The sequence below is a fragment of the Hevea brasiliensis genome, chromosome 7, assembly GCF_030052815.1.
Source record: "Hevea brasiliensis isolate MT/VB/25A 57/8 chromosome 7, ASM3005281v1, whole genome shotgun sequence".
Lineage (NCBI taxonomy): Eukaryota > Viridiplantae > Streptophyta > Magnoliopsida > Malpighiales > Euphorbiaceae > Hevea > Hevea brasiliensis.
The window spans coordinates 5,216,446-5,241,657 of NC_079499.1; the positions used below are offsets into that span (position 1 = coordinate 5,216,446).

General features: G+C 34.1%; 1 protein-coding gene and 1 pseudogene across 1 annotated transcript; both read right to left on the reverse strand.

Annotated features, from left to right (window-relative positions):
• Positions 1-4,821: 4,821 nt before the first annotated feature.
• On the reverse strand, positions 4,822-7,973 carry LOC110643382 (uncharacterized; annotated as a pseudogene).
• Positions 7,974-19,145: 11,172 nt separating this feature from the next.
• On the reverse strand, positions 19,146-23,033 carry LOC110643387 (26S proteasome regulatory subunit 4 homolog A). The gene is made up of 6 exons (XM_058149859.1): positions 22,482-23,033; positions 21,244-21,489; positions 20,657-20,826; positions 20,320-20,536; positions 20,011-20,151; positions 19,146-19,411 (listed from the first exon to the last, which is right to left on the reverse strand). Exons 1-6 carry the CDS (start codon positions 22,956-22,958, stop codon positions 19,328-19,330), a joined length of 1,335 nt encoding a protein of 444 aa, XP_058005842.1. The 5' UTR covers positions 22,959-23,033; the 3' UTR covers positions 19,146-19,327.
• Between the last annotated feature and the right edge of the window lie 2,179 nt (positions 23,034-25,212).

A 25,212-nucleotide genomic window follows, 5' to 3' on the forward strand; every position in this document is an offset into this window, starting at 1 on the left:
GTTCGGTTTAGTTCAAACCAATCGGTTTTATTTTTTTATTGATTTTTTAATTTAGACTTGATTTTCAAGTTATTTGGTCTAATTTTGATTTTGGTTTGAACCTAATAATTATTAATCAATAAAAGTAAACAATTTATATATAAAAAATTAAATATAATTCATAAATTTTCCATAAAAATAAATCAATTCAATAATCAATTCGGTTCGATTTGGTTCGATTTGAATAGATAAAATTACTATTTGATTCTATTCGATTTAATCAATTTTTTCCCTTCAAAATCGAACCGAACTGAAATAACTGAAATTTTTATAATATAAAATCGAATCGAACCGATTGAATTTTAAAACCGAACTGATTGAACCGAATTGATTTGTTTCGGTTCGGTTTTTCAGTTTAAACGAAATCTACTCACCCCTACTCTAACCCAATGTGCTCTACTTGTCTAACTTGAACCTTCGTATGTCTACATTTCACATTACCAAACCACCTCAATCTTTCTTCTCTCAACTTATCTTCAATTGGCACCACTCCTACCTTTTCTCTAATACTTTCATTACGGATTTTATCTAGTCTAGTATAGCTACTCATCCACCTTAACATTCTCATCTCTACAACTCTTATCTTAAACACATATGACTACTTCATTGTCCAACACTCACTACCATATAACACTCACTACCATATAACATGATTGTTCGTATGGCTGTTCGGTAAAATTTTCCTTTCAACTTATTGGGAATCTTGCGATCACATAAAACTACCTTGGTACGTCTCCACTTCAACCATCCGCGGCTCTAATCCTATGACTAACATCCTCCTCACATCCACCATCTATTTAAAGGATTGAGCCAAGATATTTAAAGTGATTACTTTGGGGTAACACTACTGCATCCAAACTAACTCCTTCCCTATCACCAGTTCGGCCTTCACTGAACTTACAGTGCATGTATTCTGTCTTCGTTCTACTTAACTTAAAGCCCTTTGACTCTAAAATATTTCTCCAAACCTCTAGCTTTCTATTGATTCCTTCTCGCATCTCATCTATCAGAACTATATCATCTGCAAACATTATGCACCAAGGGATACTCTCTATATATTTCGTCAATTCATCTAGAACTAATGTGAAAAGGTAAGGGTTTACAGCTGAACCTTGATATAATTCAACTGAGATAGGAAAAATCTCTTGTGTCTCCTTCCACTGTGCGCACTCCTTCATACATATCTTTTAATACTTGTATGTACCTAATAGATACGCTCTTTTGTTCTAACACTCTCTATAAGACATTTCTTGAAACACTATCATAAGCCTTCTCCAAATCGATAAAAATCATGTGTAGAACTTTCTTCACATTTCTATATTTCCCCATCAAGTTTCTAATGAGAAAGATCACTTTCATAGTTAAACGACCGGACATTAAGCCAAATTGATTGGGAGAGATAGAAGTGTCATGACGTAGTCGATGTTCCACAACTCTCTCTCACAATTTCATAGTATGGCTCACGAGTTTAATTTCCCTATAGCTTGAGCAACTCTGTATGTCTCCCTTATTTTTAAAAATAGACACTAAAATACTTCTCCTCCATTCATCAGGCATTTGCTTTGAGTTTAGAATCTTATTAAACAATTTAGTTAATCATGCCACTCCTATATCTCCCAAACACTTTTACACTTCAATTGGTATTCCATCAGATCCACAAGCTTTATTCCATCGAGTTCACAGGTTTTACCCACTTTTATTTTCTTAAGTGTTTTCTTTACTCCTGAAGATCTAATTCTTCTAATATAATTCACATTCTTTTCTATTGCTCCGTAGTCTATATTCACGTTATTACCACTTCAACTATTATTAAAGAGATCATCAAAATAATTTCTCCATCTTTCATTAATGTCCTTATCTTTCACTAACACTTTTCTTTCTTTATCTTTAATGCACCTAACTTGATTGAAATCTTGACATTTCTTTTCTCTCCTCCTTGCTAATCTATAAATATCTTTCTACCCTTCTTTAGTTCCAAGTTTCTCATATAATTTTTCAAAGGTATGCGCTCTTGCTTGACTAACTGCATTTTTTGCCTCTTTCTTTGCTATCTTGTACTGTTTATACGCCTCATTATTATCACACTTAGATAATTTCTTATACCATTCTCTCTTTCTCTTCACTGCCTTTTGTATTTCCTCATTCCACCACTATCTCTCTTTTGAGTATTGTCCATGTCCTCTAGACTCTCCAAGTACTTTTCTAATTACTTCTCTAATCTTTGATGTCATCTGTATCCATATACCATTGGCCTTCACATCCAGCTTCCATGCTTTGGATTCGAGAAGCTTATTTTTGAACTTCACTTACTTTACTCTTTTGAACTTCTACCACTTTGTTCGAGCTACAAAATTTCTTCTAGCCTTACTTGAATTGTTCATAAACTTGACATCCAAGACTACTAATCGATGTTGACTTGTTAAAGCCTCTTCCAGAATGACCTTGCAATTATTGCATAGAGCTCTATTTGTCTTCCTGGTTAAGAGGAAGTCAATTTGACTTCTATGTTGCCCACTTTTGAAAGTCACTAAATGTGACTCCCTTTTTATAAAGTAGGTATTTGCTAGCATTAGGTCGTACGCCATAGCAAAATTTAGGATGCTTTTCCCCTCCTTATTTCGGCTATCAAAATCAAAACTTCCATGAATATTCTCATAACTTTGCCTATCACTTCCTATATGTCTATTCAAATTTCCACTGATGAAAACATTCTTTTCATTCGGTATGTTTTGCATTAGATCATTCATATCTTTCCAAAACCTTTGTTTATTCTCACTATCTAATCCTATTTGTGGGGCATAAGCACTAAATACATTTATTGTTTCTCATTCTAGTACTAGCTTTACTTGTATAATTCTATCTCCTACTCTTTTCACAGTTATTACAGCATCTTTCAATGTCCTACCTATGATTATGCCCACTCCGTTCTTGTTTCTTTTCTTTTCAGTAAACCACAGTTTGTATCCTGAATTACCCACTGCCTTGTTTTTCTCTCCTACCCATTTAGTCTTCTGAATGCAAGCAATATTCACCATTCTCCTTTCTAAGGTATCCACAAGCTCCATTAATATTTATGTATCCGACATTCCAAGTATCAATCATGATTCTTCTCCTATCCTGTTCCTTCCTAATTGATCTCCTTCTATGATATCTTCTATTATTCTCTATGCTTATCTTGTGTTCTGTTCCACTATCTATTCTACTATCTATCCTATGGACTAACATCTTTACCTACACCCGTCCATGATGTGTGAACCCTTGCTCATTTAACACCACACTCGGGCGCCAGATGACGCGTCGCTTTCAGTGAACGCCTTACACCCTTGCATATTTCTCACTACACCCAGGCTCCGATGTAGCGTGTCGTAAGTAGAGGATGCCCCAACATTTATATCATAACAATCCATATCATGAGGGTGTAACGAAATTTTTATGCTGGTTGTCATCTACTGCAATCCCCTCTATCTAGGCTTGGAACTGGCTAAGTATAAACTACTTAGGCGGAGTTAACTCCCGTAAGCGAATATACATACAAAATGGAAGAGGAGAGAGAGAGAATTAGGAAGAAATCTCTACATTATGTTGTGGTTTGTATACAACACAACCCATCTTCAGCATAGTCTTTAGTCATAGTACAGCAAAACCTAGTAAATGAAGTTTCTGTGGACAAGAAAATGAAACTACACCATTTTCTTCTACCTTACAGCAATTCAATTTGTTCTGAGCAATAGAGATTTTAGGATTGTAGAATCTTGACTAGCTTAAAGAGCACGTAGACCAAAAATCGAAAGTTATATCTATACATGCACTTGTTACAGAATATTAATGCAACCAGTATATTCTTCTTCTGCTGATGACTGAGTAAACCACAGTTTGTATCCTGAATTACCCACTGCCTTGTTTTTCTCTCCTACCCATTTAGTCTTCTGAATGCAAGCAATATTCACCATTCTCCTTTCTAAGGTATCCACAAGCTCCATTAATATTTATGTATCCGACATTCCAAGTATCAATCATGATTCTTCTCCTATCCTGTTCCGTCCTAATTGATCTCCTTCTATGATATCTTCTATTATTCTCTATGCTTATCTTGTGTTCTGTTCCACTATCTATTCTACTATCTATCCTATGGACTAACATCTTTACCTACACCCGTCCATGATGTGTGAACCCTTGCTCATTTAACACCACACTCGGGCGCCAGATGACGCGTCGCTTTCAGTGAACGCCTTACACCCTTGCATATTTCTCACTACACCCAGGCTCTAATGTAGCGTGTCGTAAGTAGAGGATGCCCCAACATTTATATCATAACAATCCATATCATGAGGGTGTAACGAAATTTTTATGCTGGTTGTCATCTACTGCAATCCCCTCTATCTAGGCTTGGAACTGGCTAAGTATAAACTACTTAGGCGGAGTTAACTCCCGTAAGCGAATATACATACAAAATGGAAGAGGAGAGAGAGAGAATTAGGAAGAAATCTCTACATTATGTTGTGGTTTGTATACAACGCAACCCATCTTCAGCATAGTCTTTAGTCATAGTACAGCAAAACCTAGTAAATGAAGTTTCTGTGGACAAGAAAATGAAACTACACCATTTTCTTCTACCTTACAGCAATTCAATTTGTTCTGAGCAATAGAGATTTTAGGATTGTAGAATCTTGACTAGCTTAAAGAGCACGTAGACCAAAAATCGAAAGTTATATCTATACATGCACTTGTTACAGAATATTAATGCAACCAGTATATTCTTCTTCTGCTGATGACTGCTTTCAGTTATTGACCTATCACGGATAAAATCTGCAAACAGAGAAAACATAAGTGCCGCTTAATAACACAAGAACATTCAAATATCTAAGTAACAAATTGTGTATCATCACCAATACTTAAGAATTATGAAAGCAATGATTCAACTTCAGGATGATAATAAGATAAAACTGTAAAATACCTTGTCTGGGAAGATGCGAAATGCCTCCACTCCCATAGCTTTGTCAAGTTCCTAACCAATGGTAAACAACAGATTTTAGAAGTGAAATTAGAATACATACATGTTATGGATCTTGTGCACAATCGATACTATGCATAATTTTCCGAATGCTTTCATCCTTCAAAGCATAGGGAATTTCACTGGAAGAAGCTGCATCAAAGAAACTTCTCTATTTTTTTTTTCCCTCTGGGGGTATATATGAGCTTCAATTGCTTAATAGAAATGGATTAAAGCTTCATTTAGTTAGTTTGCTTACTGATTTTTGCCTTTTGAAAGTACTTTCCACATTCTGTTTTGCTAGAAAGCAAAAAAAAGAAAGTATATTTAATTAATGTATATATTTCAATCCACATGAGAAAAAAGAAGGCTACTACAACAAAGAATTAAATATAGCTTTTCAACTTTTGTAGTTACTAAAAATTGTTTTCTAATGTTTTTCCCAAACATTCCTCTTGCTTTCATAATAGCAAAAGAGGGAGGAAAAAAAAGGGAAAAAAGAAGCTAATAATACAGAGTCCAAGTTTATTAACCAGTGCTCTTTATGTTAAACAGCATATGACCCATCATGTGAAAGGTGTGTGAAGCAGATTGGAACTTTCGCCATCCAAATAAAATTATAAGACAGGAAATTTGACTAAGACTGAATAATAAGAGCAATTGAAGTAGATCCAATGTCAATGGTGTTTATCATAATACATTAGCTACCAACGGCAAGGAATATATAGACCAAGAAGATCCAATGGCCAATGATGTTCATCATAATTTAGGCCAGTTCATCATAATTCTCTAATCTTTCTTCCTTTTAAATAAGTGTTACCAATTAGAGGTCTCTCTCATGTTTTGCCACAGAATATTTTCCTATTCTGAGGATGAAACATGCTCTTCAAGAAGCATAAACCTTTGCATACCAATTATGCTTGCCTTTTGCTTTCATCTACAAAATCATACATGAAAAAGGAGCCCCATCTCTTCTTACATGTCCTAACTTATCATAATGTTCCATACTTCCATATGCTATTACAAGTTTAATTCTTACTGATCTGGGCATCGACATAAATACTTGCACTATATGTTTGCTTATGATATAACACAACTGAGAAAGGGGAAACAGAAGTTTTCCCCGCTCTATAAAATGTTCTTTAAAAAAAAAAAAGTGATGATGAGAGCATTACCTTTTTATTGCTGTAAACAAATTAAAGGAATTTGACAGAAAAATAACTATTAAAGGTATTATCTTCAACCTTATCATATGGTTGTACCTATAGATTCTAGTTGCGGCCTTAGAAGCACCTCACTTGCGTCATCAACTGTTAATGGCCTTTCTACAGGCAACTCTGGATCAGCAGCTGACAGATTTGAAAATAAATGCAGTTACAATCACTAAAGTTCTCCAAGAAAATATTCTTGAATTAATTTCCCTGCAATTAGAGTAATGAATTATAAAGAGCAGAAAATCATTTCAGAGCATGAATAAGTGCTTCCATAACAATTTAATTCTTTAAAAAAATGGGAACCAGTAATTTTTTTAATTTCCTTAAAATTATCTGCAGCTGGGAAGCTACAAGCAAAGCAGTGAATATTGTGGCTTAGCACATAGATAAAACAGCACACAAGGATCAGGTAGTGAGAAAGAAAATATTTACTTAAAGAATAAAGATAACTTATCATTATCATGTAGATCAATTTAGACTAAGATCTAAAAATGAACAAATTAAAACATCTTAATCATTACAAGAACATAAGGAATGTACCAGAAACATGTAGTTGAGTAACAGAATTCTTACTTGATTTTTCCTGTGTTGACACTGGCTTAGCACAAGGGGTTTCAGCATGATGCATTTACACTGAATCAGTCTATATTCCTAGTACCATGATGCTATCGACGATGAGAATATAATTATAGTGCATATTACAAAATATATTTAGATTCCTATAGCGAACTTATAGATAAAAATGAAAGTAATCATTGATGCTCACTCTTTGATGGTACAACTCTGTTGAACTTAAAGAACTAGAATAGACTCACACTTTCACTCAAAGAACACATACACACACAAGTATGCACCTATGAATTCTAATTTATCAAAATAGGAAGGTTAATTCTTCTTTAAATCTTGCCGGCGATTCCTTATGTTTAGAACATCACGTCACAAATTAGCCAACAATCATCACCATTTAGCTCCAGAAATCATAATTTTATTGCCATCACTTAGTTCTATTCTATAGCATATCATAATTTGTGCCCCTCGTCAGAAAATCCGCAAAAATATTTTGCAACAAATAAATTTTGACAAGAAAATGAAGTAAGAAATTCACAAGTCCAATTATATTACTCCAGTTTGAAGCTTGATATAGGCAAATATCCTATTTCAAATTCTTTTTCACATCAATCCACTAAGAATATAAGCAGAAGCACAAAAATTCCTCTCTCTCTCTCTCTCTCTCTCTCTCTCTCTCTCACACACACACTCTCTCTCTCTCACTCTCTCTCTCTCTCTCATTGTGTGTATAACTATAATCAAGGAACCCAAAAATTCAGCTGTAAATTCATTGTAAAATAGCACATAGGGAGACGTTCTGATTAGGAATTGAAATAAACCCAAAAAAATCATTTTTTCATTTTATCCTCTCAGCACCCTTTCCAGTTGTTCGTGAAATCTATTAATCACATTCAATTTCTTCAAAGTTCTACTGAGAAATATAAATGAAACAGAAAGATAAAAATAAAAATAAAGAAAAAAAAAGAACCTTCGTGTTTCTTGAAGCAAACCAGAGAGCAGCTGCGAAAAAAAGGAAAGTTGGCAACTAAACTGAACAGAAACAAGTAGAAAAATGGATGGGTATTGTCCTGTTTTAGGTTTTCTTACTAAGGAACAAGACATGAAGGGCACTTGTACTTAGATTGTGCTTCATTGCAGACTAGGCATTGTTTAGGACCCATTAACCTGTTCAGCTAAATGTTGCAAAGAAAAGAATTTTTTAACAGAAGAGAAGAAGAAGAACAGAAGAAAAATAGATTCAGAAGAAGAAGAAGAAGACGGTTATTATTTCAATTACACCCCAATTACAGGAGTTAAGCTCAATATATGAGCTTACACAAAATAGAACAGCTAATTGATTTCCTACATAAACTAACTAATCTGTACTCCTCGCGCCGTGTATACAATTCTTAGACAGAATAACTTCTTTCCTGCTTTTATTAGAATGCTACACTCACTAAAATCTTCAACATCTCACTTGTTCATTTCAATCAAAACGCCATCGTATCTTCTGTTTATACAACAACTTCGCATCAATACCCCCTCTTAGCTTTCCTTGTCCTCAAGGAAAAAAACTGGAAATCGAAGCTTCATCTCTTCCGCAAACTCCCAAGTAGCATCAGCAGGAGAATGTCCCTTCCAATCAATCAATAATTGCGTAGCAGCGGCATTTTGGCGTTTAACTATCCTCTTGTCCAAAATAGCCTGAGGGTAGTCTGAAACCAGTGATGGTAAGGGAGGTAACTGTGAAGATACATGAACAGTGGCAGAAGTTGATCTTAAGAGGGATACATGGAAAACATTGTGAATTAGAGCTTCAGGAGGCAATTGAACTTTATAAGCAACTTTACCAACACCATCCAGAATAGGATATGGACCAAAGTACTTAGGTTGAAATTTGGCAAAACCAGAATTAAGAGATTATTGCTTGTAAGGATGCAACTTAACATAAACCATATCACCAATATTAAATTCCCTGTAAGTTCTATGCTTGTTGGCCTGTTGCTACATTCGATTATTAGCCCGATCCAAATGATGCTTCAGCAAATTGATAGTAGCCTCCCTATCCCGTAACAAAATGTGAACAGCCTCTACAGTTGAATCATGAGGAAAATATGGAATATGCACTGGTGGAGGAATTCCATACAAAGCCTGGAAAGGGGACATTTTAATGGTTGTATGGTAAGAAGTGTTGTACCAAAATTCTGCTAAGGAAAGCCATGAAGACCAGTTGTGAGGCATCTCTCCCACCATACAGCGCAAGTATGTTTCAAGGCATCTGTTGACCACCTCAGTTTGGCCATCAGTCTGAGGATGATAGGCTGTTGAATATTATAATCCGACCCCTTGTAATGCAAATAGCTCCTTCCAAAAAATACTGACAAAAAGGGAACCTCTATCAGTTGTAATGGTGTGTGGCAACCCATGCAACTTGTAAATTTTATCAAAGAAAACTTTAACAACTATAGCAGCAGTGTATGGGTGAGGTAAGGCTAGGAAGTGGCTATATTTAGTTAATCTATCAACTACCACCAATATCACAGACTTCCCCTGGGATTTAGGCAACCCTTCAATAAAGTCCATAGTCAAATAAGTGAAAATACTATGAGGAAGTGGTAATGGTTGCAAAAGCCCCAGAGTAGCTATAGCCTCATACTTGTATTGTTGATAAATAGCACAATCTCTAATGTACTGCCTCATAGCCTTAAGCATCCTTTTCCAATAAACTACTGCACTCATTCTTTTAAATGTAGCATGAACACCAGAATGGCCACCCAATGGAGAATCATGGAAAAATTTAAGTAGTTGCAACCTCAAGGAAGCATTATCCCCTACAACCAACTTCCCTTTTCTGCTTAAACAACCACTGATCCAATTATATTGAATGTGAGAAGAAGAATCCTGTTGTTTGGCAAGGATTAGATACTACAAATGAGGATCAGTTTGCCATGTTTGTTGAATATGCTTTAGTAAATCAGCACGTAATACAATAGCAGTAATAGCATAAATTTCCTCAGTAGCCATTCTAGAAAGAGCATCAGCAGCTGTGTTTTCTAGGCCTCTCTTGTAGACAATTTCATAATCAAACTGAAGCAATTTTGCTAGCCAAGCTTGCTGACTTGGGGTTGTCACCCTCAGCTCGACTAAATGGTTGAGAGGTTGATGGTCCGTTCTAATGATAAAGTGCTTGGGAAGAAGATAATGCTCCCATTTCTTGACTACAAACAAAATGGCAAGCATTTCCCTATCATATACTGGTAAAGCTTGATTCTTTGGAGACAAAGCTTGTCACACCCTACCCCTCTGTAAGGCATAACATGATCCCGTAGCATACCTAATGAATTACCAACTCCGTCTACTGATAATCCATTAAATACACTACAAGGGATTTTAAAAACTTTTCTTCTTTTACAGTGGTGAGCTCTATTTACATGTGTGAAAGTCTTTGGTTATCTGAAGTGAATCAACTTACTCATTTGATTTATTTGGAGTATCTGTAAAAATTTTGGCAAGGTGCCATTTGTATTTTGGACAAAACAGTTCTTCAGAAAACCTGTAAAAAGCACTTCAATATATTTTCAAATCTCAACTCCAACATTTTTATCAACACAACACATTTCTCAAGTCAAATCCACAGTGATTTTCAAAGACTAAGATACAAAAATATAACACAATTTTTACAAGCCAAATAACTCATAATTATTTTACAACTTTATTGTACAACTTAAATTTACAATCGCCAAAACCAAGAACAAAATATACATACAGTGAATATACATTACAATACAAAATGCCACATATGGTATACTCACTATACCCAAAATCTCTCATTGTAGGACCTAGTCTACTGCCTATCTCTCTACTGCGATAAAGAATAAAGCTATCATTGAGACAATGTCTCGATGGTGCACAACATTAACCAAATACAATTTTAAATCACAATTCATAAATCATATCATTAGTGGATACTTAAAACCATAGTTGATTTCAAGACAATGAATGTCATAAGGAATTTAAACTCCAATTCACAAATTATCAAAATTCATAATAACACAATTTAGTCAAATAGCTTAAGAATACCGTATTGCCAATTCATACACAATTTGATCAAATTACTGAATAACACAGTTTTTTTCCAATCAATGACACAATTTGATCAAATAATCGAATAATATCGCTTTGCAAATCAATAACACAATTCGATCAAATAATTGAATAATATCGCTTTGCAAATCAATAACACCATTCGATCAAATAATCGAGAATACAATGTTGCCAATCAATATCACAATTTAAGTCATGACACAATTTTTCCATATATGCCGTGTTGTACACCACGACAAGACATACTCACCCCAATAATCGAAATCAATGAGGGAGGAAGCTAGCTATCTAATGAGTACTCATCCATACTCACCTCAGACTAGGAAGTCAAAGAGGGAGGAACATAATCATACTCATCCTGCATCGATAAGTCAAAGAGGGAGGAATAATCACACTCACCCCATTAATGGAGCAGAACATAGTATCGGTGTCATGCCAATTGTGAGTCAAAACAATTCCAAACATTTTATTCAAATGATCCGTAAGAATCCAATAAATTTCCAAAGTTATAATTTCATTCACAAAATGGCAACACAATTCGTAATTCACTTCAATTTCCACAAAACCATTTACGTTGCTTTTCAATCAATAAGTATCCATCAATATCATTCAAACAATTTTTCACGCTTTCAAACCATTCACAATGTTTTTCTATCAATAAGTGTCAACAAAACACATTTCCACTATTTAAAACATTAATATACAAGTAGTCATAATTTATTTCAATTTAAAATAATTCAAAAGAAATAGTTATTGTGAAAAAAAACAATTTAAAACAATAATATAAAAATAGTAAATATTTATTTAAATTTAAAATTCAAGAGAAATATTTGTTTTGCACATACATCTGATATTTGTCTCCTTGTTTTGACTCATTATTTATTTCCCTTTTGCTTAGTCCTTGTTAACTTAGAAAAACAATTTTAAGTGTTTCATTGCTAATTTAATTTGACTATAACGATGGTGTTTAGTTAATAATGCACTGAACTCAATTATTCACTTAATCACCTAATATACCGACCCTCGCTATGCTTTTAGGTAAATTAGGTTTTAGTCTCATTAACATGTCAAATTCGATAGGGTTTTAGGTTTGGTACGTTATACCAAAGTCCTTACCATGCTTAGTGCATATTAATCCAACGTGCGGGATTTCGGAATACTGGTTTGACCTAGCCGGACGGCCTAGTTCCTCGGTTTTCGGGCTTGGTCAAAACTACAAACTTGTAGATCTATGTCTTATTGCACGCGGGCAAAATTTTAGGTCAATCCGAGTTAAGTAGACCAAGTTATGGTCATTACACTATTGCTGGTCAAATGGTATCAATTTAGGTCAATTTTTGGTCAATTTGGTCAACTCTGGTTCGGCCAGTTTTGGACCCGAACTTGTGCAAGCTTTTGACTTGCTTATGGTCATTTCTGAGCTTTGGTATATTCATAAGACTTGTAGGTATGGGTCATAACAATTCATGGTTAAAATTTCACGTCAATTGGACCTGTTATGATTGACTTATCGCCTAAACACTAACTGCTGCCCAAATGGTCACTTTTAAGGTCTCAATTGTACCTAATCCGAATTGGTCATTTTTCACATCACCTTGCAAGCAGAATTTTGGTATGTTCTCTCAATGAAAGTTGGCACATTTTGTGCCTAGTTTCACCTCCAATTGGTCTCATACCAATTGAGGTTACACATTTAAAGTTATAGGTCTATTTGCACACTGTCCTCTATGTGTCTTTCAAACCCCAATTCAAACACACATTTAACTTGCTCTACCTTAAATCCCCATACCCAATTCTGATGTTATACCATTCCATATTCATTTATCACTTCTTACTATGGTCAATTTGGACAGAATACAAACATTCTCAATACATCAATTACAACCCTAAACCACAAAGTCCAAATTTAGCAATATATGTACATAATTACACCTAATCATTACATATAATTTCCACTACTAATTTACATACACATTCATCAATTCTTCTATGTCAACATTCTGCCAATACTTCCATCAATACATACAATTATTCAAGGGTCCCCAAGCTGCCAAAACCTTCTTCAACATCAAAGTGCCCTACAATTTACCAATTCCCATCCAAGTGCATAAATCACCATATATATGTGAAATAATCCTCTAGGATATTAAATCACCATGATCAACATTATTTCTCATCAATTATATGCATAAATATCTCATCAAAAACGTGACTCCATGGCTGTCCAAAATGAAAACAACAATAACTCTTCAAACTCAAAATTTTCCTTCACAAAACCAACACCCATAACATGCACACAAAACTTAACAAAGCTATCTTCAAAATTATGGACTTACCTTATGCTTGGAGCTTGTTAAACCTTGCTTAAACTTCTCAAATTTAGTATCAAACTCTTCCTTGTGATGAGTAGACAAAGTTTCATGAAGGAACCCAAGTGAATGGAGTTGAAATGGAGGGATGGATCAAGCTTGCATGAAAATGTCCATGGAGTTTCCTCTCCCTTCATTCACGGCAACTTTGGTACAATGGAGAAGATGAAGTTTCTGCCTTGGATAATGGATGTACACCTGCCCCACTATGTCTTTAGTTTATTCCTTTAGTGGCCCACTCACATTATTTAACCATATTATAAGTTTAATGTGTTATTTACACCATTTCCACTCCATTTTTGGCTATTTATTTTAGGTACCACTAAACAAATTTTTCATTTCATTTTCTAAGTGTAATATTATTTATTTTTAATGGAAATTTAGGTCAAAAGACAATTCGGGATGTCAAATGACCATAATGCCCCTGTTCGGGTGGCATTACCAATTTTTCGGTAACACCGTATTTTGTCTGTTTTTTCGATTTCTCACTTTTCTTTGTACTAATTATTTAATTTTTCTTTGATCTTTCTAATGATATTTATTCTTCAATAAGGGTCTATTTAAGTCTTAAAAATGTTTTCCAGGGTTCCCCTCAGTCAACGGCTAGTCAACGGTCCACTCCGTGACTTCCCTGTGCGGTCACCCATCGCTAGGTTTCCCGGCTCACTTATTCGGTTACATTTCTTTGCTATGATTTTTCCTTTGTTTTTCTTGTATTTTCTTTTTTTGTATTTCATTATTTATGTCTCCTCTCTCATAACAAGGTGTGGTTCTAGGCATCCTAGCTGTCCGGACAAAGACAGTCACCGAGCAATGACGCACTACCGAACTTAGGGGTGTTACAAAGCTTTACTGATATAAGCTATTGGATGACCCTCTTGTATAAGAACAACACCAATAGCCCCTCCTGAGGCATCTGTTTCTACAACAAACACTTTTTGGAAATTAGGCAAAGCTAATACAGGTGCTGATATAAGTGCTTCCTCCAATTCATGAAAAGAAAATTCTGCTTGGTCAATCCAATTAAAAGAGCTTTTCTTTAAAAGATCTGTGAGAGGCTTAGCCATATGACCATATCCCTTAATGAATCTTCTATAATACCCAGTAAGGCCTAAAAACCCTCTGAGTTGTTTGACAGTAGTTGGTGTCTTCCAATTCTTAACTGCTGCAATTTTGTTAAGATCAGTATGAATACCCTGTGCTAAAATCAAGTGTCCCAAATACTCCACCTGAGCAAAACCAAAGGAGCATTTACTTTCCTTGGCTACTAATTGATTGGCTCTCATAGCATTCAACACCTGTTGCAAATGCAAAATATGATCACTTTTAGTAGCACTGTAAATCAGAATATCATCAAAGAAGACCAAAACAAATTTCCTAAGAAATGGTCTAAAAATACTGTTCATAAGGCTTTGAAAGGTGCAAGTAGCATTCGTTAAGCCAAAGGGCATGACAAGAAATTCATAATGCCCTTCATGACTCTTGAAAGCTGTTTTTGGAACATCATCAGCATGCATTCGGATTTGCCAATACCCAGATTTCAAATCAATTTTCGAAAAGATTGTAGCTTGCCCAATTCATCCAAAAGTTCTTCAATGATTGGTATAGAAAATTTATCCTTTACAGTAATATCATTTAGAGCCCTGTAATCAATACACATATGCCAAGACCCATCCTTTTTCTTCACTAGAACCACAGGACTTGCAAATGGACTCTGACTATGCTGTATAACTCCAGTCTGTAACATTTCATCAATCATATTTTCTATCACATTCTTCTGCATCACAGGATACCTGTATGGTCTAGCATTAACATGTGTTGCACCTTCTTTCAATATAATTCTATAATCATGACTTCGAGAGGGTGGTAACGTTTTAAGATCTTTGAAAACATCAGCATAGTCTTGGAGTGTTTGCTGTAATTTGGACGAGGTAGAAACAGTAGCATGCAAAGCATTCAATTGAATTGGTTGTGAGGAATTCCAATATTCCTTATGCAACACAAGTTGCATTGAAGACACTTGATGGGCTTTCTGCAATTTATGAATTTGCTTATTTACAGTTAACTCCAAGTACTGTTTATTCTAGCCTTGAAACACATGTGCCTTATTATTAACCCAAAATTTCATTTGTAAAGTCTGAAAATTCCATGTTATTTCTCCCAAAGTAGCTAACCAACTAGCCCCAAGAATCAAATCATAGCTATCCAATGGTAGAATAAAAACTTCAGTAGTAAAAGTTTGATTTTGCATACACCAAGTAAATTCCTTACAAAAATGCTCACACTGTAGTTCTTGACCATTAGCAACCTTAACCACAACTCTAGTCACTTTCACCAATTCACATCCCACCTTTCTTGCTATATGTGAATCAAGGAAATTGTGAGTACTACCTGCATCAATTAGAACCTGCAAACTCCTTTTACCACATGTTCCTACAACACACATAGTATGTGCTCCAGGTGTGCCTCTCATTGCATTAAGTGACATTTGCAACTCTTGCCCAGTCACAAGTTCTTCCTCACAACCCAACATTTCTTCCTCATCATCACTTCCCTCATCCACTCTAATATGCATAACAAAAGCTTGCCTCTTAGCACACTTATGCCTAGGAGTAAATTTTTCATCGCACCAAAAACATAGCCCTTTAGTTCTTTTTTCATTGAATTCCTTACTAGTTAACTCCTGTGGTTTCTTTGTGACAGGTAATTTGGAGATGTCAGGTGTAGGTAATAATCCGGGTTGGTCTTTTGGGTTTGGTATATTATTCTTGTGATTGCCAGTGGAATTAACAGGAGATGTGAAGGAAGTATAGGTCTTAACTGCAGGTTTGGGTTTGCTTTGGATTGCAGCAATAGTTATTTCTTGTAATTTGGCTAATGCATAAGCCTCAGCTAAGGTTTGAGGTTTGAACATCCTAACAGGCATCTGAAGCTCATCAATCAATCCAGAAAGAAAGAAATTAAGGGCTTGATCTTCCCTCACTCCTGCCTTAGGATATAATGCATCAAACGTATCAAGATATTCTTGCAGACCTTGTGTTTGTTTTAAGTTCTTTAACTCTGCCAAAGGATCATCATATCCTTGCTTCCCAAATCTTGCCCTCAAACTTCCTACATACTCTTGCCAATTATCATATGCATCAGGTCCCTTAATTTTAACATACCCCTGGTGCCACAAGATAGCCTTACCCTCTAAATGTAGGGCTACCACTTTCACTCTACTCTTCGGTAACACATTCACTACCTCAAAATAATACTCAGTTTTTAACAGCCATGTTTCTAAATCATTGCCATCAAATCTTGGAAATTCTAATTTTGTAGAATGATGCCAAGAATGAGGGTTGGGTGAATTAAACCTGTTTCCTGCAGGTGTATTACTTGATTAGCCTCTGTTCCTAGCAAGCTCATTGTTCTGCAAACTCAATCTAGCCACCATAGCTTTTATGTCCATCATCATCTGATTGTTACGAGTCTCAGATTCTTGTTGCAAAACCGATTGCTTTTGCTCCCATCTTTGCTCAAAATCTTGCAACAAAGAAATCATTTCACGTCTCCATTCCTGCGCTCTTGTACCCTCTGCCATGGCCGAGGATGACCAGCTCTGATACCAATATTGCAAAGAAAAGAATTTTTTAATAGAAGAAAAGAAGAAGAACAGAAGAAAAATAGATCCAGAAGAAGAAGACAGTTATTATTTCAATCACAACCCAATTACAAGAGTTAAGCTCAATACATGAGCTTACACAAAGCAGAACAGCTAATTGATTTCCTACAAAAACTAACTAATCTGTTCTCTTCGCGCCACGTATACAATTCCTAAATAGAATAACTTCTTTCCTGCTTTTATTAGAATGCTACACTCACTAAAATCTTCAACATCTCACTTGTTCATTTCAATCAAAACGCCATCGTTTCTTCTGTTTACACAACAACTTCGCATCAACTATAAAACCTCAAATCGAATAGTGATGGCAGAACGGATCGGACTCTGTCGAGCTCGTTGCTTCTAGCTTCGATTTTGGAGCATAAAAGTAAGGCCGTAAGGAGGGTAGTTGCCAAAACAGCAAAAACCCCCCCTTTGAATAAAGTAAGCATTTTTTTTTTTAATTTCCTAAAAAAAGGCAAGATTTTTTAAAGGAAGGTTTCTTTTATGGTTTGAATTGTTCATAATTTTTTTTTTTTGAGGAAATGATTTTGTTTTAAATATATTTAAAAGTTTTAAAGGATTTTATTCCATTAATTCAGGAAAATTTTATGTGTTATAAAATAAAATAATAAAAGTTAAGAATATATATAGAGAGAATGGAGAGAATTTTATTAGATGAATGAAACATGAATCTAAAAAGATGATCACTATAAAACTAAAAAAATTCTATTTATAGCTTATAAATTATATATTAAGAGACATACTATTATTTTTCAAAAAAAAAAAGACATACTATTAAATATTTTATTAAATAAATTTATAAAAAAAAAATAAATTTATTGAAAATACAATTAGTCATTTATCATAAATATAAATTTATAACAATATTTTTTTTTTCAAAATTAATTATTTATTATTATGTATAACATATATTTTTTTTTTATTCCACTTAATCTCTTAGCTTCACCCCTGATTGAAGAGGTAATTGTCGCTGCTCACCATTGTAAATGGCCCAAGCCAAAGCAGCACCATCATAACAATCGAGTCATCAATTCCAATTGCACATTAGGTTTTGAGTAAGATTTATTGATGGCAATTGCTTGCGAGTTCTCTTTTCGTTTCTGGATCAAAATCCTCTTATTTTTTTGTGAGTTTCAAAATGCCATTCAAGGTTTCTCAAAATAACTATCAGTTCTCATATCCTATATAGTTTTATACCATCTTGTATTTTAACTTCTCCTATAACCAATGTTTCTGATGCTATATCTCATTCAAAATCGCGAAGCAAATTAATGATGATCTCTTATTATTAGATTTTAGTTGATCTCAGTGAAATTATTGCTATTAGTTTTTGAATTTGTTGACATTGATTTTGGGATGAGATTCTATTGGTTGAATTTGTTTGAAATAAAAAAAATTTCTCATCATGCCCCAGTCGACCACACAAAACAAAAGATGGGAAGACGTTCGTGCTTGAAATGAGCTGCTACCAATGGTCCATCAGGCTTCTGCAATTTCTTTCACCTTTTTAATGGCTTCCTAATATTCACTTTAACTCTGATCTGCATTACTTTCTCCAGTTGCCAGCATTATTATTAGGATCATAGGCAATAAACCAACCTAAAAAGTCACCCAATTGTTTCCAGAAGGCAGACCATAAATTTGCACCCAAAATTCTGCAAAGTGCAGCGAAATTGAAACAGATTCCTCCCCATCTGATATCTTATACAGAACTAGAAGATGGTTATACCATCGACCACCTTCCATACCTATATATATATATATATATATATATATATATATATATATATATATATATATATATAAATGAATAAAAACAATTGGAGATCAATTTCCTTCACAAAAATCCCCCTACCAGACCTCCATGAATTCACCAACATATACTCATGGCATTAACATTTATCCTCCCGTGCGTAAACAATCTCCGCACAAGACAATTCACAGTTCGCTGGTGGCGTAGGCTCAGCCCGGATGGCACCGCCCACCAGAAGTGCCGCATCCTCTTCGTCAGACAGGGAAAGATTGGCTATATCAGGCTCTTGAGCCACTATTTGTAATTGTAAAATTTAAATGGCTAAATCATGTAATTAGCAGATAAGGCAAAAAAAAAAAAAAAAAACTTTCACTTAAAAGTTCTTTTAGATCCTCAGATTCCCCCAGAAGCTGGACTTGTTGACCGTTGAGCTCATAAGAGATCAAAGGAGACCTTAATGTAATGAAATTCAACTAGTAAAATTATCATTACTTCAACAAAAAGCACACAAAGAACAACCTTCGGATTTGAAGTCTTGCAACATATAAAACAGATTTTGGATGCAAGAAATTAACAGAGAGCTAGAAAACCAGATAGTGAATGATCTCTATTTTCTAAGCAATACAAGATCACCAATCTTTTTCACAAATAAAGTCCTTCTGGTACGCCTTCCTTCTTCTTGAACATCACCTTTTCTTTTGCCTTCTTGAAGTCGGCATGTGTTACCTGAAATATAGAATTCGGACCAAAGTAAATAAGTAAGGATCTGGACAACCGCATTACAAGCACTTATTGATGAACAACACAGAAAGCACACAAATACAGGTGAATGGCTGTATGCTTTAATTCTGCAATACCCAGTTCTATGGCACTTAAAAGGAAGTGCATCACTAGAAGCCAATATCTAATGCTAACAGTATTGAACTAACTATTGTGCAGTGTTCCATCTAAAAAAATTAGAACATGAATCAAAATTTGGAGGTGAAAGAAACAGTTTGATTCTTCAAACTCGGAAAGAAAAGGAGCTTCCAGCTCTCTGCATCCACCACTTAAGGGTCCAAGGGATAGAATATAAACTCTCAAGTCAAACCTTCTTCACAAAATAGCATTGAAAATTAGCCATGATGATGAAGTCTTACTGTCTAGTGCCCAGAAACTTGATAGGTATCCCCCAGTCTTTTTTCCTATTTAAAGTACTTGTCGAAGGTATGGACTTAAATCTAATAAAACTTCCATGCAAAGAACAATCTAATATTCTATGCCATGAGATTTCCAAAAAAAAAAAAAAAGACTAACAGAAATAATTAACTAAAATTCAGCCTCACCTTCATACGTCGCTCTCGTAAAGCAAGCAAACCAGCTTCAGTACATATAGCTTTTATATCAGCTCCAGAGAACTCATCTTTGGTCATAACAAATTCTTCCAAGTTGACATCATCAGCCAGTGTCATCCTTGATGTGTGTATCTACAATCATCAGATATTAGATTACCAGTTCAAATAAAGAAGCAAAGTTTGAAAGGTTCACTAATCACTAAAAGATGGGGACAAGTTATAATATAGCAAAAATTGGAGATTTAGAGGGAATATCTTCAATGTACTTCTATAGGATCAGTCAAACAGTCACACACATACCTGGAAAATACGTCTCCGTGTTTTGATATCAGGAAGTGGAAATTCAATCTTCCTATCTATTCGACCAGGTCGAAGCAAAGCTGGATCAAGACTTTCAATTCTGTTGGTTGCAAGAATCACTTTGACATCTCCTCTTGAATCAAAACCATCTAATTGGTTCAGTAATTCTAACATGGTTCTCTGAATTTCTCGTTCACCACCTGAGTGTGCATCATACCTATAAAAAATATTACATTAGAAATGTACCAATATTACGTCTTTAACCATAAATATTCCATTTCTTCCTCTCTATTGTTAATTTTATTTAGAAGTGAATCATAACTGCCCAATGGCTCACCTCTTTGTACCAACTGCATCAATTTCATCAATGAACACAATTGATGGTGAGAGATCATCAGCTACTCTGAAAAGTTCCCTCACTAATTTTGGGCCATCTCCCAAGTACTTTTGAATTAATTCACTACCAACAACACGTAAGAAAGTTGCTGATGTTGAATTTGCCACTGCCTGGAAATAAACCATAAAGGCAAAGAACAAGAAATCACTTTACATATCAAAACTACTTGGTAGATCTAGATCAGCATTGAAAGCTGCTCTTTTACAAATTAAGGTATAAACCTTGGATGTAGTTGAAACAGAGCCAAAATATTAATCTTGGCAAGGTTTTCTTGAAAAACAGGATGAATTCAAACCTAGTTAATATGAGCAACAAGCTTATTGCTTTGAATTAGTCATCTGCAGCTAGCATCTCTGATGTCAAGAGAGACACAGCAACTAAAATACATTTTACAGGTGAAGAGCTCTCTATTGGAGCATATTGAAAGTTTAAGAAACAGAGAAACCAAATGCTACTGTAGTCAATGATGAGAGATGACGTACTTAAGTGCAACAATCTAATAGGGGGAAAAAAAATCAAGTACGCACCTTTGCAAGCAAGGTTTTTCCAGTTCCAGGCTCTCCATATAATATAACTCCTTTTGGAGGCTTAATACCAATATCTTCATACAGTTCAGGATGAGTCAGAGGAAGTTCAACTGCTTCTTTAATTTCCTGTATTTGGGCATCTAAACCACCTATATCAGCATAAGACTCCAGTGGGGCCTTCTCAACCTTCATTACAGACACCATTGGATCAACTTCATCCTGAAGAAGCCCAACAACAGATAGGACCTGACGAGGAGCCACAAATAAGTTATCACAAAAACAAAAAAAAAAAAAGAAAGAAAAAACCCTCATCACTAAGATAACAGTAGAAAATAAACTCAAACAAAAATTATGAAAGTCAACAAATTCGCTAACATTTGAACGCCTACACATACATTACAAAAACTTCTATAGTTTTGGACAAAGATAAAAATAATAGAATGAAGAATAACCTAACAGCTTGTTTGGGAGGAAGTTTTTTGAGAGAAGATATGGGTCTTTGAAGTATCATGCTTGTTTGGGACAAAGGTTTTTTAAGATACGTAAAGTTTTTGAAGGTTTTAAAACCTTCAAAAGCCCCAGTTTTTCCCATTAACCTTCAAAAAAACCTCGTACATTTCATCCAAAGTCCAAACACACTGTAAGTGTCAAACAACAGTGACAACATATGTTGTTGGGCATCAAATGATTCACTAAAATGGGTATCTCATACAGAGACAACCTAGACCATCACATTACTCAACTCTATAATGAAGAGCAGAACATAATCGATAACACGTTATATTAACTTACATAATTCTTTTTTCCTCCATAACCTTCTATTCAATATGACAGCAAATATATACTCCAATACTTGAGTGGCAGCAGACAGAAATCTAGCTCCTCATACTAGAAATCATAAATTAGCATTATAACACAAATTACAAGTCCCTTACTAAATTGCACAACGAACATCAGATACCACTTCATCAAGTAAAATCCTATTGTTGCATAAGTTAAAAAGGAAAAAAAAAAAAAAAGAAATAAATTCTGTAACGCTATGTGAGCAATCGATCAATCAGATACACTTTATCAATCTCCATAGATTTTGTATTTCAAGCTAACAAAACCCATTGTCCCTTAGTTTAATACATCCAACAAAATCAAACTTCTAATTAATAAATCACTCGACTTCTCAGTATCCAAAGCAAAAAAAATTACACAAACAAATAACCCAGAGGCCAAGAAAAATCCACTACCTTATTATGCATCAAGATAGCACAGCCAGGCTCCAGCTGATCCTTATCAACAAAAGACAAAATCCCAACATAATACTCAGGCCCAACCGACGACGAAACAATGGCATGATTTTCATCAATCAGCTCTTCCAAGTTCCCCACACTCATGGGCGATCCCCTCAAATCATCAACCTTGGATCGGTCCTCCTCCGCTTTTTCCTCCTGAGGCTTCAACCTCTCCTGGTTGGCGACGAACTCCTCCTCCATTAAGAGATAGTCCTTTATTCGCTCCAACTTTAAGAGTCTCAGTTTGCACTTCGTCAATGGCGTTACAGTCGGCAGCCGGGCAGCAGCCTCCGGCCCCTTCTGCTTGCGCTGTTTTCGGCCGACACGAGCCGGTGGGGCCGCCGGCTCGAATTTCTTGTCTTTCTTATCGCCTCCGTCGGGCTTCCGGTCTCCCGGGAGACCTTGCCGGTTGCCGGATGGTCCCTGACCCATGGCTTGGTTTTCTCTGAGGGAGAGATTCGAGTTGGCTTTGAAAACAGGCTAGGCTAGCTAATGTGCGCTTTGGTTGATTTTTTCACTTTTCTTTATAGAAAATGAAAATCCTTCCTATGGGCCATGGGCTGAGGCTGTGAGCCTGTTGGAAGCATTGTTTGGGCTCAATTTGGGCCTCACTTATTTATTTGTTTTTCTTAATAAGAAATTAAAAAAAATAGAGAATCAAATATAAATCTATGAGATAAATAATATATTTTTAACAAATGAATTAAGTTAGATTAAGCTTGATTTTTTCATTACAAATTTAAGGCTTGTTTTGAATTCATTTATCTTTATTAATAAAATAGGGAACTAACTCATTTTAGGGCTCATGAATAAACTTATTTAATAAGTTTATAAGTTGATTAATTAAATAGGCTTTCGAGTGAGCTCATTAAATTAACTTACGAATTAGATCGTTTGAAAACTTATTTATATTAATTATTGTATTTTTTTTATTGTAAATCTATTAATTCTTATGATTATTTTATAAAATATTATATTAAAAATATTATTTGAAATTATAACAAATTATTATATAATTAAGTCATATAGAATACGATAAGTTACAATTTAATTTTTGAGATTTGATTTTGTTAATAGATCTTATGCCATCCAAATAGACTATTAATTCTATTAACTTTGTTAACTTCTTTTAAATTTGAAATAATTTAGTTTATGAAATTTTATTTTTTTAATAAAATAATTGTTACATCTAAATTTCATATTGAAATAATTATATATAATAAAAATATTAAATATTTTGGCAGTTATAATTATTTAAATATAAAATACTAAAAACAATTAATAATTAGATAATAATATGAATTTTCAAATAGCAAAAAAAAAAAGTTAATAACAAACAATATTTTCTTTTCTCATAAAAAGTACATAATATTTTCTTTATTTATTACTTTATAATATTTTAATACATCAGAAATATTTTTAGTTTTATAAATAAATTTGTTATTATCAAAATTGTATTCTAAGTACTCATTTATTATAAAAGATTTTTATTTAATATTCTAGTGAAATTTTTTTAAAAATTTTAAAAATATTACATATTAAATTTAATTATTTATATAAAAAAAAATTCAAACCACAAATAGCAATACGCTATTATTATTTTTAAGAGATTGTAGTTTTATAAATATATAACTAATACTTATTTAAAATTATATAAAATCTCTGTTCGAATCTAATTAAACCTTAAATCCCTAATTTTCTATCTTCCCCAGTTGAATAACCAATCTAGTTCTTGAAAAAAAAAAAAAAAAAAAAAAAAACTCATAGTCCAACGACTATTATTTAATGTAAATATTTTTAAATTTTTTTTATATGAATTTATTACATAAGGTATATTTATCATTATAATTTTTTTTACTAAACTCTGGCCCACCATAAACTCAAAATACAATATATATATATATATATATATATATATATATATATAATGGGTATTAAATATATAAATATCACATATTTATATTTTAAATGTATAATAAATCAAGTTTAGATCATCAAATTAAATCATTTAAATGCAAAATGTTTGGTCAGTTCTAACAATGACCCATTATTATAAATATAAATCTTTAATCAGACCCTTGTTTGCTTCAATGTATGTGGGTGACAAAGATTGCATGAGGACCACTACTAAGGGGTGGCAGTTAACTCTCCGAAGTCGTCCAATAAAATTTGTTGGGATTAGATACATGATCTGTTGATACCCCACCTATATGCAAAAATTTGGATGATCTACATATTCTTTGACCGGAAATGCTTTTTGGCACAAATAAAAATGCCAGAATATAAATTGTCTGACTCACCCTTCATATGAACGGAGGAAATATTGGGAGGAAAAATGGTAAACCAAACTTAGCGTCATTGTTACTCATTAAAGTTAAATAATCTACCAGCTAACTTATAAATATTGCTTGTGATAGTTTCAAAAGAATAATTAACGAAGTCAGCTGCCGTTTTGCATTAAATGAAAGAAGTTTAATTAATATTACAATAAAAGCAACATATCAGAATGAAATAATTTCAAATGGAATTACTAAAAGAACAATAATCTTGTTCTGAATCTGTTGATTCATATAACTCTTTAAAAATGGAAGTGACAAACGAAATAATGCGTGTAGGAGAGTAGTTGCTGATGTATTCAGATGTAGTGAAGATGACAATCACTACAAGAAAATATCGGAACAGAAAC

What these genes read in the sequence shown, in the direction of transcription:
- LOC110643387 (XM_058149859.1), bottom strand. Translation starts at nt 22,958, where the DNA reads ATGGGTCAGGGACCATCCGGCAACCGGCAAGGTCTCCCGGGAGACCGG. An exon ending in GAAAAACCTTGCTTGCAAAG is followed by an intron (nt 20,827 to 21,243) that starts GTGCGTACTTGA and finishes GTTTATTTCCAG; the next exon opens with GCAGTGGCAAATTCAACATC. An exon ending in GATGCAGTTGGTACAAAGAG is followed by an intron (nt 20,537 to 20,656) that starts GTGAGCCATTGG and finishes TATTTTTTATAG; the next exon opens with GTATGATGCACACTCAGGTG.